The sequence below is a fragment of the Lissotriton helveticus genome, chromosome 2_2, assembly GCF_964261635.1.
Source record: "Lissotriton helveticus chromosome 2_2, aLisHel1.1, whole genome shotgun sequence".
In the NCBI taxonomy this organism is placed as follows: domain Eukaryota; kingdom Metazoa; phylum Chordata; class Amphibia; order Caudata; family Salamandridae; genus Lissotriton; species Lissotriton helveticus.
The window spans coordinates 141,756,099-141,773,682 of record NC_136060.1 but is presented as its reverse complement, the minus strand read 5'-3'; the positions used below and the strand labels follow the sequence as shown (position 1 = coordinate 141,773,682).

Genomic DNA, 17,584 nt, shown 5'->3' with positions numbered 1-17,584 from the left:
GGCACCATCTCCATCAGATTGGAGAGGCTGGGGAGCGAAACCTTTCGAATCCTGTGCAGCGCATCACTTCATATGCATATTGAGCTGGTCTTTGGCACTCTATATCCTACAATAGAAAACTAAAAGCTTTTTAATCCAGACTGTGCGTTACACCTACTTAAGCTTTTATTTATTGCTCACATTTGGAACTTTATATCCCAGAATGCACCTGTATGACTTTGCACATAGCGAGTCCAGGCAACAGCAGTTGAAATAAAAAATGCCGGAAATTACATTCATGTGAGCTTGTGCTGCCATTCTTTAGCAGTCCGAGAAGAAGAGGCATGTAGCCTCGAAACGAGTCAGCAGAATGATTAATGGTTGGGGTACAAGACTAAGCTGCATGAACAGGCCGGCGGGTGCAATTGATGACAAGTGCCCCTTTAAAATGCTTAAGGGCACTTTGGTGGATAATTTTTTACAGGGCAGCCCTGTCCTGGACGGGGCAACATCTCCATCGGATTGGAGAGGCTGGGGAGCGAAACCTTTCGAATCCTGTGCAGCGCATCACTTCATATGCATATTGAGCTGATCTTTGGCACTGAACATCCTACAAAGGAGAACTGAAAGCTTTCTAATCTAGACTGTGCATTACACCTACTTAAGGTTTTATTTATTGCTCACATTTGGAACGTTATATCCCAGAATGCACCTGTATGACATTGCACTTAGCGAGTCCAGGCGAGGGCAGTTAAAATAGAAGATGCCAGAAATTACATTAATCTCAGTTTATGATGCCCTTCTTTAGCAGCCCGAGACGAAGAGGCGTGTAGCGTTGAAACGCATAGGTGGAATGATTAATGGCAGGGGTGCGTGACTAAGTTGAATGAACAGGCCGGAGGGCGCAAGTGATGACGAGTGCCCCTTTAAAATGCTTTCACGCACTTTGGTGGATTATATATATTCTACAGAACCGAACCCAAAGAATAAAAATCAAAAACTTCTTGTCGGACCTACTCCCCGTTGGTGTTCCCCAAGGATCAGTACTATCAGCACAACTCTTCAACGCCGTTATGGAACCTCTTACCACCATACTAAAAAAACAAAAACATTACCTTCCACCTCTAGGCTGACGATACCCAGATCTATCTGGAAACCTCCTCCATTGAAGTCATTCAGAGTCTGAACAACACTCTTAGAGAAGTCCAACACCGGTTATCACGCAACCACCTGAAACTAAACCAAGAAAAGACGGAAATCCTCCTCATCTCCAACAAGGAGAAGAACCCCCAATTCACAGAATGGCCTAAAGCCATTGATGCTCTCAACTACAACCCCACCCTAGTTGAGTCAGTAAAATCGCTGGGAATCACTCTGGACCCTAAATTAGACATGAGCAAACACATCAAGAACACCGCAAAGAGCGCTTTCCTAAACCTCAAACTACTAAACAAAATAAAACCCTTCATCCCGCTGAATGACCTCAAACAAGCCACTCAATCTCTGGTGCTATCAAGACCTGACTACGGAAGTGCAACCCTCACAGGAGCAGCAAAATCACACCTAGCACCCCTCAGATCAATCCTGAACGCAGCAGCAAGAATAGTCACAGGAGTAAAGAAATATGAACATATCTCTCCGGCACTCAGAGAACTAAAATGGCTCCCAGTCGAAATGCGCGCCAACTTCAGAACCGTATGCATCACGCACAAAGTGCTGCATACAGGGGAACCCGCCTACCTGGCCTCCAAACTACAGAAGGCTGGTCAGTAAAGAAACCTAAGGAGCGCCAACACTCCTTATCCCTCCTAAAACTCACAAACAACAAAACGCATCTCGATCCTTTGCAGGAGGTGAGCCCAAAATCTGGAACTCCATCCCAGTACACATCAGGACTAACCCCTCCTATTTAAAATTCAAAAGGCAGCTCAAAGACCTCCTCCTCAACAGAACTCTCCCGAAGGGTTAGCTACAACCTAACACCAAAGCCTGCCTACCTCAGCACACAGTCACTTTGACCTTAAGACCTCTACCTCACTCTCCTCAGGACTACCTCAGTGACCCCCCACATCCCTGATCAAACCCAGGCAGCAGACAGGGTGCTATCTACAACGTGATCATTCGGAGCGACCTGAGACACTCTACACACAACTGTGTTAACATCTCTTACAAGCGATCCAGAGCTCACAAGGACTCATACCCCAGGTCCTTGACCAAATCCTGTCAAGAGCCAGGGTGCCTTCAACGACGACACCACTCGAAACATCCTGAGAAATTGCACATACAAAGGTGTTAACATATCTCACAAGTGACTCTGTGCTTGTAGCAAAGATATTAACCGATGCGTAAGGACCCACAGTGCATATTACTATATTAGTGTCTCTTATGACTGATAATGCTGTAAAGTGCTCCGATACCTCCGGGTCTGGCTAGCGCTATATAAAACCCTTAAATAAATAAATAAATACAACAGTGCGTCTGAGAAGACTGGAGAAACTAAAACAAACTGAATTATCTAAAATGTGTGAATCTAAATCCATGCAGCGTTATTAGGAAGTTAAACTTTCCTAGAGGCCTCCGAATTTTAGAGGCTCCCACATACGAGGACTACAATCCAACAAAGCTTCGAGAATGGGTGAACAACAACCAAGAGTCCTCGCAGAGAATGCTAGCGATCCTAATTAAATACGCTGACATTGATCGTCAAAAGATTCTTGAAGAAATTGATCAAATTCTCGGAATGCTGGACAAAGAAGTAGACCAAGAGACAATTATCAAGTTCAAAACAGAAATGAAGGAACGACTTCGCAAGCTCGTAGAGTCTATTAAAGAAAGGAAAGTTCAAAAGTTTTTGCGCGACAAGATTAACTATGACCAAGGACAAATCTATACTTTTGCGGAAAAAAATATGAAACTCTTCATAGACAAGCATTTGCAATGCAATAGGTCTCGCAGTTACACAAGTTTAAGCTATTGGCATTGTAAATGACAATATCTTTTATTTATCTTTTAAAACGAAAATAAAAGGCATTGTTATTTTCAACGTCAATAGCTCAAGACTACTCGGAGCTCTGCAGTGGAAACATTAACTCACCGAGCATTCTCACTGGGTGTGTTATCCCGACGTGGGTTACACACAGAATAATGCAACAGCTGCATTTACCCCTCAGGCATCTTACTGGCATTGGAACTTGTAACCTGTGGGTTAGCTTAAATATCTCTGCTATAGGTGCATGTATCCCCTCCGCTATCTTACTGGAATTGTAATTTGTGACCTACGGGTTAGCTTGAAGACAACTGCAGCACGTGCATTTATCAATTCAGGTATTTTACTGGTATGAAGCTGTAACCTGTGGGTTTGCTTAAGTATCTCTGCTACAGTTGCATTTACCCCATCCGCTATCTTACTGGTATTTGAACCTGCGGCCTGTATCTTAGCTCATCCAGTGCATCGAGCCCTGTAGCTCTTATTATTTCGAAACAGTAATGTTACTGGGGTGGAATCTGCCATTTGCAGGTTATTTACCGCCATGGCGTATTCACTCACAAATCTTCTTTACTCTAACTGGAACCTGTGGCTACATTTTATTCACATAGCTCCGCAACCGGTGCATTAACCCTACAGCTATCGTCATGCTAGTACACTTGACTTGTAGGCAACGTACGCTGTGCGCACAGACCAGCATTACTTGAATCAGAACACATGAAACACAAGTTACAAAATAAACAAGTAAAGCAAACGGTCCACTAACCACCTTGGCCACTTTGATGAGATCAGAAAAAATGCGCTGAAATTTGCAGAGATCTCAGCCCGCGGTGCATTATCCCACTGTGTTGTTGTCGCATATATGGAACTCTTGCCACAGAGCTTTGCAGTGGACGCACGTTGCACCAAGGCATCTCTCGAACCCAAGAGCAGACTGCCTCTCGGAGGCGCCAAATGGCCCCAATCTGTGGCCAATGGACCGCTCTGTGCAGCCCCGGGCAACCCTTGCGTCGACACCGACTGAAAAAACATACGCATCATGGCTGTGCCGGGCCGCCGCGCTGCCCGCGACGACCCGGAAGCGGTTGGGAAGCCGGCCAATGCCAGCGCGGCCCCAACCGGAAGTCCCGCCCCATCGCGCCGAGAGCGAGAGAGAGCTGCCCGAGGAGCCACGAAGGCTCCGCATTGAGTCCCGGTCCCGAGATGGGGGACCGGGTGAAGAGCGGCCGGGCGCATGGGTAAGGCGGGGCTCTCATGTGGTGAGAGAGCCCCGCAAAGCGCTACCGCCACCCGGGAGAAGGAGCCGCCGCCGTGCACCGCCAGAACAGGTAAGTTGAGTGAGAGGAGGGGTGAGTGGGGGTGGGGTGTACGCGTGCGTGTGTGTCTGTTTGAGTGTGTTTGTGCGTGCGTCTGTCTGTCTGTGTGCGCGTGTGTATGTTTAAGGGGGGGTGCGTGTGTATATGCAGTGTGTGGATGCCTTTGTTTGTGCGCATGCGTGAGTGACGACGTGCGCGCTCACGAGGTGCAATCTCCAGCAGGAGACGCTCGTGACAGTTTGCTGTGCTGTCCACATTCCCCGGAATCCCTGCAAAGTGGCGACATAAGTAGTCTCGCTAGACAGCAAAAAGCTTCGCTTTTTGCTTTCGTCTAGGCGAGACCTAACAAAAAATGGATGCTAGTGGTAAATCAACATTAGATAATAATTAAGTAGTATTCAAAGCTCTGAGCTTGATATGGATGCAGATGAGGGCCCTAGTGGGCCAACAGCAGGACTTGCCCCCTCTGTAATCGAAGAGTTCAGTTATTTACAACATGAAAGGAGGTTCAACCTCCGCCCCAGGACATTCAAAAACAGCACAAAGCCTCATAGAGGAAGAGGCAGAGGCAACAGAGGCGCAAAGGCACAAAACAACTCAGGCGCTGCAGGGAGAGCCAAGAACAAGCAGACCAAGAAGTAAATGCTGGAACTAAATCTTGAATCATCAATCTGACGAATATTACATTAACAGAAAATGAAAAGAACATTCTGAAACTAGGTTTATCCTATTGTCCGGAACATGATTTTGATTACGTAAAAACAAGAGTGGACGTCTTCAAATTTGTTCGAACTTTGAAGTTAAAAAAACACTTTGCATTTAATCAAAAACAAGCACAGATGCCATCTACAAGTGTGACTAATATTATCGATGTCCAATCAGGGGACCTTGTGATGAATGACATGAATCTGATGTTGGACTTAAGGCAGCTTGAAGAAGATACTTAAATTAACACTTCGAGTACAGGGGAGCGATACACAGACCACCATTGAACAAGCAACAATTCTAGCTTAAGCACAAGGCATAGTCATTGCAAGCAATGCTCGGACAAGCTTCAGAAATGTTTCGAGATTTACACCCATGTCAACTAGACTAAGTGAAGCATATAAGCAACTAAATAACCGTTTAAATTATGTTAGGGTTGCTGAAGATGCTATGATCACCAGTCACCGCCTTTACAATGCACAATTACAGGAATGGCATATTCAATGTTTGATTACGTATGGAGAACTAATGTTTTTAAAAATCATTAATCCTGTAATACCAGTTATGTACCTTATTCCTAAGGTGCATTAAGACCCTGAAAATCCACCGGGGCGCCCTATAATTTCAGCTATGGGTAGCGCCCTGGGGAATACATCCAAGTTTGTTGATTCATTCCTCTGTCCTTTGGTCAAGATTCTTCCATCATATATACAGGACAGAGGGTATTTTCTAAAGCGGGTGTTTGATCTCCCATGGGAATAAGATTTTTTACTGGCAACAATTGATGTAGCCACATTATACACCAGCATCATGCATGATGATGGTCTGAATGCCGTCAAACATGTCTTAGGAGGTAGACCTTTACAATTCTCACACACAAATGCTTATTGCAATGGTATCCACATGCCTGAAAAACAATTATTTTCTCCTCAATGGTGAATTGTTTAATCAAATATGCGGCACAGCTATGGGCACCTGCTTCGCACCAGCTAAGCGAATCTTCATATGGGCTGGTGGGAGGAGCAGGCGGTCCAGATGGTATACCCAGAATAGTGTCAATGTAACATCATGCACTGGAGTCGATTCATCAACGATCTGTTCGTCGTGTGGAAAGGCTCAGAAAAGTCACTAAATTATTTTATTTAAAAACTCTAAATCAACAATCTAAATCTGAAATTCACTAGCACCATTAGTGCAACTAGTGTACATTTTCTTGATCTAACAGTATATACAAAAGAAGGAAAATTGGAAACAATGTTGTACCGCAAACCTACAGCGGGAAATACATTGCTTCATGCAATGAGTTTCCATCCTAAGAATTTAATTAGAAGCATCCCCTATAGGGAATGCCTGCGCAGTATGAGTAACTGTAGTAATCAAGAGGGGCTAAATAAAAAAATTGAAGTTTTGAAAGTACGTTTTAAATCAAGAGGCTATTCAGGAGATTGCATAAAATCAGCCATCTATAAAGCAAAGAGAAAGTCAAGGGAAGAAATCCTTTTCAACAAAAGTAAAGTGCAAAAGCAGTTGGAAAGTAAAAATAAAAATCGATGCCCGATGGTCACTACATACAATAAACAACATAAAAATATGAGAGACATTCTGTCCAAGCACTGGCATATGATACGTAACGATCCTATCTTAGGTAAACTAGTGCAGAGAAGACCTCAAATAACTTTCAGACGTGCCAAATCTTTTAAACAAATGTTAGCGAGTAACATGTCACCGGTATCTAAACCTAAGATGACAGCCTCCACGTGGTTGGCCAGAATAGAAGGATTTATAAAATGCAAAGCTTGTGTCCATGGCAAAAGCACCACCATTTATAAATCAGGACTCTCTCAAAGAGAAAAGAAAATTAAGGGGCAATATACGTGCAAGTCTGTCTACATACTTCAGTGCCCTTGTGGCCTGAGGTACGTGGGCAGCATAATCTTGCTGGTGCTCAAGGTAGTGCTCCAGCACTTCAGAGCCATAAAAAATGGGGATAGAACCTATCCTGTGGCACGACATTATGAGCAACACCACTGTAAAAGTGCACAAGGACTATCATATTTTCTAAACGATGCGGTCAAACCGAATATACTGGGTGGTGACCGGGAAAAAAAAACGAGACGCTTGAATCAAGTTACATAATAGAGCTAATTACAAAAATCCCGGAAGGTTTGAATATGGAGGAAGACTTATATACGCATTTGTAATCAGTGACAGTAATGAGTCAGTCTTCTTTCATTCTTTAGGTATTTAACTGTTCATGAATGTGAATTATTTTCGTTTTTCACATATTTTTTGTTTTAGCACCATGCATTTTAGAAGACCATGACATGTTTATAAATTACTCCTGCTATCAATGAATACCCACTTGGGCTGGATCATGAATATTGTTTTGTGGTGTTTAGATACCTGCATTTCAAATACACTATGCAGGAATGGTATATGCCCACTAAGGCTTGATTTTGGTACACTTGTAAATATTGATTACATGCAAATATCAAAAGATGTTAAAATGCAGAAAGCAACTCATAATTGTCTAGCATACATGACGAGAAGTTAAACTGGTTCGTTTGAATACTTTGCATCAGGTTGAGCAGAGTTGTATGATATATCAACCACTGTGTTTTGAATTGCAAAAACTACAAGTTTGCCTTCTAATACACTAATTGAGTAGTTTCACATGTGGCACGGCACACATTTGATTTTAAAATGGTTGAACACTTTATTGATTGTGTTGGTGAGCAAGCCTGCAGGACAGGCGAAATGCGTCCGACAGCTGACAAATAAATCAATACTGGTTCAAGACAAGGCGTCGTCAGCCTTTGCATACGAGGGCAGTTTGTTGATTTAAACCGGACTGTGCTTGGGTGGTCCGCAAAAGACGACGTGCCCTCTGTTCAGGAGCAGCAGCGGGAAATACACAAGGAACGAGCCTGGGAGAGAGAGAGATATATATATATATATATATATATATATATATATATATATATATATATAGATAGATAGATATCTATATATATATATATGATTCATAGCCCTACAAACTGACACTTGTTCCTGGAGTTTCCTGCATCAGATAGTGCGCTGAGACATTTCTGCTGTTCTTAGAAGGCAGAGAACGGGACTTGAGAAATCCAAGACCATTCCTTACCAGGCTAGTTTGCTTGACAAGTGCTTCATCATGGCAAGGGGCTGGACACAGGTGCCTGCACGCCTGTAGGACCCTCTGGCAGGACTGGCGACATGGAGGGCAAGGACCAAAGTGGCATCTGTGCCTTTCACGAATATTGTGATGGCAGGTAGGGGGATTGCTGTGGGGAAATTAACATTGTTTACAAACACAAGAAAAGTATGGGAACAACACTGTTTAAAGAGAAGAGTGGCAAAACAATAACATATTTAACATTTACATTTCTTGGCATCAATAGATATTGGCTCCAGGCTTTCAGTTCCCAAAGCTTCAAACTACGATTCCCATGAGTTTCTGAATAACAGAAAGTAGCACTGTATCAATTCTGACTACAGTAATAACTATATAAAACAGTGTCCCAGTATAGATCTCATGACAAACATGCCACATGATAAATGTTTAAAAACTCCTTTACCCTTAATGTTTGGACTAGTTGCTATGTCATACATGTATTATGATTATACATTGCACTGTGGGATGCTGTGTCTTGCCGCCAAACTTTCAATAAAATATACACTTTTTTTTGTTTTTTTAAACCTCCTTTACGCAAAAAGGGTACTGAAAAAAGTATAGCAGCCAAAAACCCCAACTTTAGTGAAAAATGAAGGGAGCACAGTGCTGAATTTTCTCAAAAAAGTTTTGCAACACTATATTTAAGTAATTCTTTTGATACCAGCATCACTTAGTTGTGCCAATCAGACGCCCTGTGACCAAGTTACCATGCTGTCTTTAGCAATCATCAAAACTTGGTTTTAGACTTTTATCGCAAACAAAAGGACCAAAGACAGCTAAATGGTTACATTTCTCGGTCTGCTGGCATGCAGACATTTATCTAATGGTACACTGCAGGTAACTTTTCTCTTCTTTTACGGTATATATTGAAAAGCCAGATAACATCGCTAAAAACTGAAAGAACAGCAAAAAAACATAAAATGAATCTTCAAAATCCCAAATATTGGGGCGTGGCCTGGCCGGCGAGCATGGCGGTCGTCTAGAGCCTGAGCTCCGACCAGCCTGAAAGCATCCTTAACAGTTATCCTGGCCCTGGGCATCGGAAGGGGTTCCCTGCTACAGCAACCGGCAACGGATACGCTGGGCTGCGTCCGGTAGCGTTTTCACGTCGGAGGCGGCCCGGGAGACGAGGTTGCAGCCCGGCGACGCGGCTGGCCCGAAAGGTCCAGCGAGGCCTAGGCAGCAGGGACCTCTATTTTGGAGAGCGCCCGGTCCGGACTTTGCTTTCTTTGCCGACGCTGGGGAAGCGCGGATCGTGGCGCCCATACCTGCAGCGGGTGAGAATCGCCGGCGGATGGGATCGAGTGGCGGTCCAGACACAGGCGATCTGACTGGGCGGCGCAGCTGATCCTGAGAGGTCCGGCGAGGCCTACCGCGATGGGACCTTGATTTTGGCGTTGCCCGGTCTGGGTGAGTCTGCTGGAGCCGAGGTGGGAGTGCCCCGTCGCCCATTATTTCTGGAAGGCCCGAGTGACTGGTGGAACCCCCCTACGCCTCATTGCCCACTCGCCCTCTGCAGCTGACGCGGCGCTCTGCAGGGAACTCTGAGTGTGCCAGGAGCGGCCGCGGTGAGAGGGCCGCCATTTTGGGTCCCCAGACGCCGGTGGATGTGGCGCTTGGGCCGGACGACGGCTGCGGACGGCAGAGTACACTTGGCTGGTGTGGTGTAGGCTGCTGTCCCGCCTTCCACGTCCCGGACAGGTGGATCCGGCCTGCGCAGTGAAGAGGAGACCCCTGCTGTGGACCTGACGGGTCCCCCGAGGACCGAGAGGTGAGCTGTACAGGCTGCTGGGGCGTGGGGTGCGTGCTCGGGGGCTACATTGGGCCCCGGTGGGGAAGACTTGTGGGACCTGGAGGAGGCTACGGCGGCAGGCGGGGAGATCCTTAAGGAGCTACTGCTTGAAGTGACCCCGGTGGGGATGTCGGGGCCCGGCATTCCACAGCCTGGACAAGACGAGGAGAGAGTGCCCCTGCTCTGGGAGACTCACTGTGCTCCCTTGCTTGATATATCTCGAGGCCTACCTACTTAGCCTGCATAGGGAGTGGGGCGCATACCTGCCTACGGGGATCCTAACTCTCGAAGAACCCCAGAGGGCCATGACGCGAGGTGGAGCCGGAGGGGGCCAGGGAAAACAGGGGCTCATGGACAAGTATACAGAATCGGCGGGCCATGGGGGCTCTCAGTCGTCGGCGCCGACAACGCAGCGCTACTGAATGCAATCACGCAGTCGAGGGACATGCTGGACGCTAAAATAGGCGCTGTTGGGGCCGATGTTACCCTGCTGAGACAAGACTTGCGTAACGCTGTTGAACGGATTACCGGAGCAGAGACCCGCATCTCGGAGGTAGAAGATGATGTCACGGTCTTAAAGAAAAAGGTGGCGGCCATGGAACAGATTCAGAAGGGCCTGGCAATGAGAGTGGAAGATGCGGAAGGGCGCGCTCGAAGGAATAACCTTCGCATTGTTGGATTTCCGGAGGGCTGCGATGGGGACAAAGTGGAAACTTTCCTAACCCGGTGGCTGGAGGACTGGATCCCGGCAGATGCACTATGGACTGGATCCCGGCAGATGCACTATCTCGATGCTTTGTAGTTGAAAGGGCACACCGGGCGCTAGTGCAGAAACCTCCGGTGGGAGCGCGCTCAAGGCCGATCATAGCAAAATTCTTGAATTACTCAGATCGGGACACCATCCTGAGGCAAGCACGACTTAAGGGCGCGCTCTTATATGAGAACTCCAGCATCCTGATATTCCCGGACTACACAAAGATGGTGCAACAGCAGCGTAAGTCATTTCAGGCGGCCAAGGCCCGACTCCGGGACCTCAACCTCCAATATGCCCTTCTCTACCCTGCGCAGCTGCTGGTCATCTTTCAGTCCCGTACCATGTTCTTCGACACTCCGGAGGAAGTCTTCCAGTGGACGGACGAAACAGTGAAGATTCGCGTCAACGTTGCTAGAGATGGGGAATCGGACTCCTCCACCAGCAGTGCTGCAAGGGGGGGCCTCAGAAACCAGCGCCGGCGTCGCAGAGGATTGCGCTCGACCAGGGGCTCGTGCGCCAGCTCGGCTGCCCGGCATGAGGGCTCCACACAGGAACAGCAGAGTGATGCCCCCTGACTGTGATGGGGCCCAGGTCATGACTATTTGCAGGAGCCATATGTAGATGCTCAGGTGCTCTGTTATGATGGGCTGGGACCTTGCTCCAGTTGGTAAGGGAGGGAGGGGGTGACAGCCTAGTTCTTATGGGTTGCCACGAGGGGATTCATTGGAGGACGCGGCTCTGGTTCTCCCGTTGGAGATCAGACCGAGGTCCGGCCGCGACAGGTGCTTCCATGTTTGGGAGGTACGGGGAGGGGGGAGGATGGGGAAAGTTGGGGGTTGGGTCTGGGGGTTTGGGGAGTGGAGTTGAGCAAGATTGGACACAGGATCCTGGGATTGGGGGGGGAAGGAGGGTGGGTGGAGGGGGGGGGGTTCAAGACTCGTACACAGTGTCGATGCGCTTGTCTATCCCGGTGTGTGCTTGCATACTAGGTCCATCACAGGGCCAATTTGTATGTTTGTGACTGGATGGCGGTTGAGAGTGGGGACTCTAGGGCGTCTGGGGCCTGCATGCGGGTGGTGAGTTGGAATGTGCGGGGCATGCTGGACGGGATCAAGAGAGGAGCAGTGCTGAGGCTTGGGAAAAGAGAAGGAGCGGATATTTTATTGCTGCAAGAGACGCACTTATTGGGCACCAAAGTGCTTAGTTTGAGTAGATATGGGTATGACCAGGTCTACCACGCAGGGTTTACGCGGGGCTCCCGGGGAGTAGCCATCTTAGTGCATCGAAGGCTGCCCTTTGTTTATGATTCACAGTGGACTGACCCGCAGGGTAGATACTTATTTGTTAAAGGCATCATAGGTGCTGAAGCGTGGGTGATTGGAAGCGTGTATGCCCCCCCTCCGCTACAATGGGCGTTGATTGAAAGGCTCTACATGGTGTGGTCTGAAATCCCTGAGAGCTTAGCGGTCATAGGGGGTGACTGGAATGATGTCATGCAGTGCCGGATGGACAGGTACAGGCCAGGGGGTGGACCATGGGCCGACGCACCTACTAAGCTGAATGATGTGGCCCGAGGACTGGGGTGGGTGGACGCCTGGCGCTGTTTACACACGCATAGTCGGGAATATACGTATGTTTCGGCGGTGCATAAATCCTTTTCCAGACTAGATTATGTGTTTGTTCCTAATGCCTTGATAGGGAGGGTGGAATCAGCGTCCATTTTACCCCGGGGGTTGTGGGATCATTCTCCTGTAGCGGTGACCCTCACATTGGGGATGGGGAGACGGCCATTCCGATGGCGCCTCTCAGCTTGGAATCTGCAGCAGGCAGACTACCAGGAGCATATGGGGGAGGCCATTGCCCACTATTGGGACGAGAACCTGGGCTCGGTGGCAGACCCCCAGATAGTTTGGGAGGCGCTCAAACCCACACTGCGTGGTGTGGACATCGCCTGGTGTTCTACGGCCCGTAAGAAACGAAGGGAGGGATTGACTCAGGCTGCAGCGAAAGTAGAGGATCTAGAGTCCCGCTGCGGTGCGGCTAGCGATGGTGGAGGAGTGCAACAGCTGCTCCTCGCTCAACAGTCCTATGCATCTCTATTACTTGATGAGGCGCGCCAAGTTTGGCTGGCGACGCGGAGCAGGATCTATCAATGGGGAGATAAATCGGGCACGATGCTGCACAGACTTTGCCAGAACACATTTCACCCGCAGGTGCTGCCGAGCCTCACGGACGACACTGGGGCGCAGATTTCAGCCCGAGGTCTCTGGCCGACAGCTTCGCCAGGTACTACGCGACTCAATATGCCCCGCGAGACTGTCTCCCCTCACGAGAGATCGACAAATTCCTTGCAGATCGCCCACCACGAGCGCTGCCTGAGGCGGTGAGGGACCGCCTGGAATTGCCACTATCGGCCGAAGAACTTGGTGCGGCTCTAGGGGAACTTAACGCAGGCAAGGCCCCGGGACCCAACGGGTTCCCGAGCGAGTTCTTTAAGAAGTACTATCTTCAATTAGGACCGCACTACAAGAGAGCCCTGGAGGCAGCAAGGGAGAGCGGGCTTCTGCCCGTGGATTGGAGACATGCAGAAATTGTGGTATTTTGCAAGCCGGGTAGACCGCCTGACAAACATGAGTCGTATCGCCCGATCTCTCTGTTAAATATCGAGGCCAAGATACTGGCCAGGGCCCTTGCGAATCGACTCCTCCTGCATATAACTGAACTGATCCACCCAGGCCAGGCGGGGTTTATGCCCCATAGGGCAACACGACACAACATCAGGCGCGCGCATGTGGCGGTAGCAGCGATTTGCGGTGCCAAGATCCCGGCAGCGTTGCTATTGGCGTATATCGATAGAGCTTTTGATTCCCTTAGCTGGACCTACCTCTTTGCTCTACTCCCACAGCTTAATTTAGGGCCGCATTTTCTGTCATATGTGAAGCTCCTATATACGGGCCTGACGGCCTCGGTGAGAGTGGCGGGTGCCACGTCAGTGGCCTTCCCGATCGGGCGGGGCACTCGACAGGGTTGCCCCCTCTCGCCGTACCACTTTGCGCTTGCCATAGAGCCGCTGGTGGCTTGGGTCAGGATAGATGCTCAAATACGAGGATTGGAGTGGGAGTCAGGACCGTCAGATAGAATTGCCCTGTACGCGGACGATGTCCTACTATTCCTCACGGATGGGAATAAATCGGGACACAGAGCCCTGGAGATTATGAGGATCTTTGGGGAGGTGTCAGGTCTGTTCTTAAACCAGCGGAAATCTACTATCTGGACACTGGGAGATCGACTAGACTTGGGACCGTGGGCATCGCCCCTGCAAATAGCAGTTGGAGGCCTTAAATACCTGGGGGTGTTTCTGACGGTCTCGCCTGACGTCTCCTGGGAATGCAACGTGGTGCCAGTATGGGACCGAGTTCAGTCAGAGATGAAATCCTGGGCCCGAATGCTGCTCAATATCTATGGCCGGTCGGCGATTTTCAAAATGGTCGCTCTCCCGAGACTTCTGTACCAGCTACAGAATCACCCGTCCTCCTTCTCGCCGCGTTGGTTTCAGCAAGTGAACTCATCTTTGGGTCAGTTTCTATGGGTAGGAGGTGCGGTGCGCGTGGCCCTTCGTACATGCTTTTTATCCTCGTACTGCGGAGGGTTGGCCACATCGGATATCTTATCATACTACCAGGCGTCTTACCTTCTTATCCTGAATGAGTGGTGGTACGGAGACAGGGGGGACCCGGCATACGCCCTTGAGCGTTACTGGATGGAGCCGCACTTGCTTCACACTATACTATACTCGGCGCCATTGAGGAAGGGATTGCCAGGTGTTACGCAGGTGGTCTTTCAGATTTGGCGACAGGCACTGCGCCGCATGGGGTGGTGGGGTAAACTTACTGAAGAGACCCCGCTCTGGCGGAATGGCCAACTCCCGATGTTGAAGTCCCTGCAGGGCTTCCGGGGGTGGGATTCAATTGGAATCTCGAACCTGGGACACGTGATGCGGGGCACGACCCTTAAATCCTTTCAGGAACTCAGTCAGGAATATTGCATGCCGAGGACACAGTTTTTAAGTACCTGCATTTTCGTCATGCTATTACACCCGCATTGGAGGGCCTAGACTCTCTGCCCGAATTTAGCCCATTAGAAGCTAAGGTGTTCATGGGAGAGCTAGAAGACAAAAAGATTTCCCGTATCTATCAGACCCTAGTTGTCCACTGTTCGTCGTGCTTACAACATCTGTGGGAGGTTTGGGCAGGGGAGGTGGGAGAACTAGAGGGAGAAGATTGGCGGGAAGCTCTTGAGGCCCCGAGGGGAGTGGCTATTGCGGTACGCCTACGCTTTATCCAATTCAAATACCTGCATAGGGCCTATTACACTAGGGAGCGATTGTGGAAGGCAAGGTTAATTGCGTCCCCCGAATGCCTGCGATGTGGTCAAGCAGTTGGCACTTTCCTGCACACGGTGTGGAGCGGTCACAGATTGAAGCAATGGTGGACTGGTGTTTGGGACTGCCTGTCGGAAGTGCTGGGATGGGAACTTCCACGTACCCCCAAATTGGGTCTTCTTCATGTCCTTGAAGGGGTGGGGGGCAATATATATAAGAGACATTTGTTGTTGTTGGGCCTTACGGTTGCGAAGAGGGACATAGCTAAAGCCTGGAAGGATCCTCGGGCTCCCAGAGTGTCAGTATGGAAGCAGGGCCTTGACTTTTGTATGGGACTCGAGTGGCCCGTCTATGAAGCCAGAGGATGCCCCAAGAAACACTACAAAATATGGAAACGGTGGGCAGAATACCGGGGGATTTGGCTGGAACCACCGGCAATACTTGGAGATAATGAGAGGCCAGTGTGATGGTGCCGAGGGGCGTTATGGCACACAGAGTTTTAAATATGCATTTTCTGATTTTACATGCTACGGGGACAAGGTGACACTGTGTGGGGGGGGACTTGGGGGAAGGGTGGGAGTTACGGCAGGGGGAGAGGGGGGGTTGGAGGGTGGTGTAGGGGCTTGGGGCGATGTCAATGTTTTACGGATCGTAATTGATGACGAACTGATTTGATTGCAGTGCCTCCAGGGCTTGGAGTGCTGCGTTTGTATGTTGATCCTTCAATAAAAAGAGTTGTTAAAAAAAAAAAAAAACCAAAATATTTTGGTCTACTATCCAAATGAACAAGTTACCTACCTTTGGTACGATCTTTCTGGTGAATACTCTATCTAACAGCAGATTCCTCACCGCTTGAATAATCCCTAGTCATCCCACTGGGTGCAAAATCTTTTTAAACAGTTCTCATGTGCACCACTTGGTTGCAGTATGCAACTCCGCACTGACATCATTCCTTTCCGGAAGTGATGTGTGGAGCTGCATATAAGCACCACCCAAGCACGCTGATGTCAGTTGCTTTCTAAGCTGTCCGGGCCCTCAGACGCAGAGCCCATCGGCATAACCAGAGTGCAGATCTTTAAATTGGGACTTTTTAAATGAAAGAGAGACCAGTTCACACAATGGGTCAGTGTGCGGGTCGGGTAGGAATCTGCACTTAGAGTATCCACCATAAAGATCATTACCAAAGGTAATTAATTTGTTCTTCTGATGAATACTTCTAATCGCAGACCTTGTGAATCAATACCATAGCAGTGTATCCCAAGAAGGTGCATCTGTGACCATACTAAAATGTTTTGCAGCAGCGAGCAGGCAAAATACCCCTTTCAACGGACTTGATTGTCAATGCAGGAGTGGTTCATGAATGTTTGTAACAAAGACCCTTTAGCTGCCTGGCAAATGTCAAATGCCGGTCCTACATGTGCCAATGCAATGGTAGCTGCTTTGACTCTGGTGGAACGAGCCCGTAAGTCTTATGAGAGGCACTGGTGAAACCAAAGGGAAGCACTGTAAACTGAAAATGCCCCTGGCGTACCGTAATCCACAGGTAGTGGATGTGGCCTGCAGGACAAGGATGTAAAAAAAAAAAGCGTCCTGCAAGTCCAATGCAGTCTCAAGGACAGACAGGAACTGGGCTAGTGTCAAGGTGGTGCTTCTCCTTCTCTGACTTGCACAGGAACAGAAGTTGCTCTCTTCCCAACTCCCTCTAAGGCACTCCCTGGAGACGATACTAAATCTTATCTCCCAAAGACTCCAGAGGAGGAAATTGGATAAAATACAAAATAAGAAGAGGCCGTCCAGGAATTCTAGCTCCCAGTTTCTTCCTCTATTCTGTTCTGCTTTCCAGTGACTGTAGTTGAGGATGACCCAAGGAAACAAATTTTCCTGAACACTGAGCCTCTCTCCTACTTCTGGTTTTAATTATTTTCTCAGATATATTCTCTGTCTGTTCTGTTTTACACAGGCTGGCTACTCTAAGTTTTCCTTAGTGCTAACTTATTTTATTAACTCTCTTCTGTAGTAGTTATACAATAGTGCAGTTATTAACTGTCTTCTTATTTTCTTTCTAGGTTATCCAGGATTCTTCACTTGAGGTAAGTATAACTATGTACATTAACTGTATTTTACAATGTTCTCCATAGCATTCTCAATTGATTCTAAATTAATTTTTTGTCTCAACACAAGTAGCTATTTAACATTTAGAAATCACTTAGCTGAAGCGAAGGTCTTCATTCCTTGACGATACCATTTGTCAAGCGAGTTCTCTGTCTTTTCTTCTGTAACGTAATATACTGGGAAGCCTCAAGGATTCGTCAGACTGACTGGAATCTCACATGAAGCCTTCTTGTCACGGAGATTTGAATTGCGCAGCCCTGAACGTGTGGACGTTTAAGCTGATACCTTAAACCCAACGGATTTCAGGATTATAGCAGAACCTGGAACGCACTACCGTCGAACTCTTGGAGAATTCACAGGAAT

At 48.2% G+C, this 17,584-nt stretch overlaps 1 protein-coding gene across 1 annotated transcript in view; it reads right to left on the bottom strand.

Moving 5' to 3' along the window:
• NFXL1 (nuclear transcription factor, X-box binding like 1) overlaps nt 1-17,584 on the bottom strand; it is a 624,964-nt gene that overhangs the window by 295,093 nt on the left and 312,287 nt on the right. Inside the window, exon 14 of the mRNA XM_078678225.1 lies at nt 8,132-8,291. Within this exon, the coding sequence (XP_078534351.1) occupies nt 8,132-8,291 (160 nt within the window). The remainder of the gene's footprint in view (nt 1-8,131; nt 8,292-17,584) is intronic.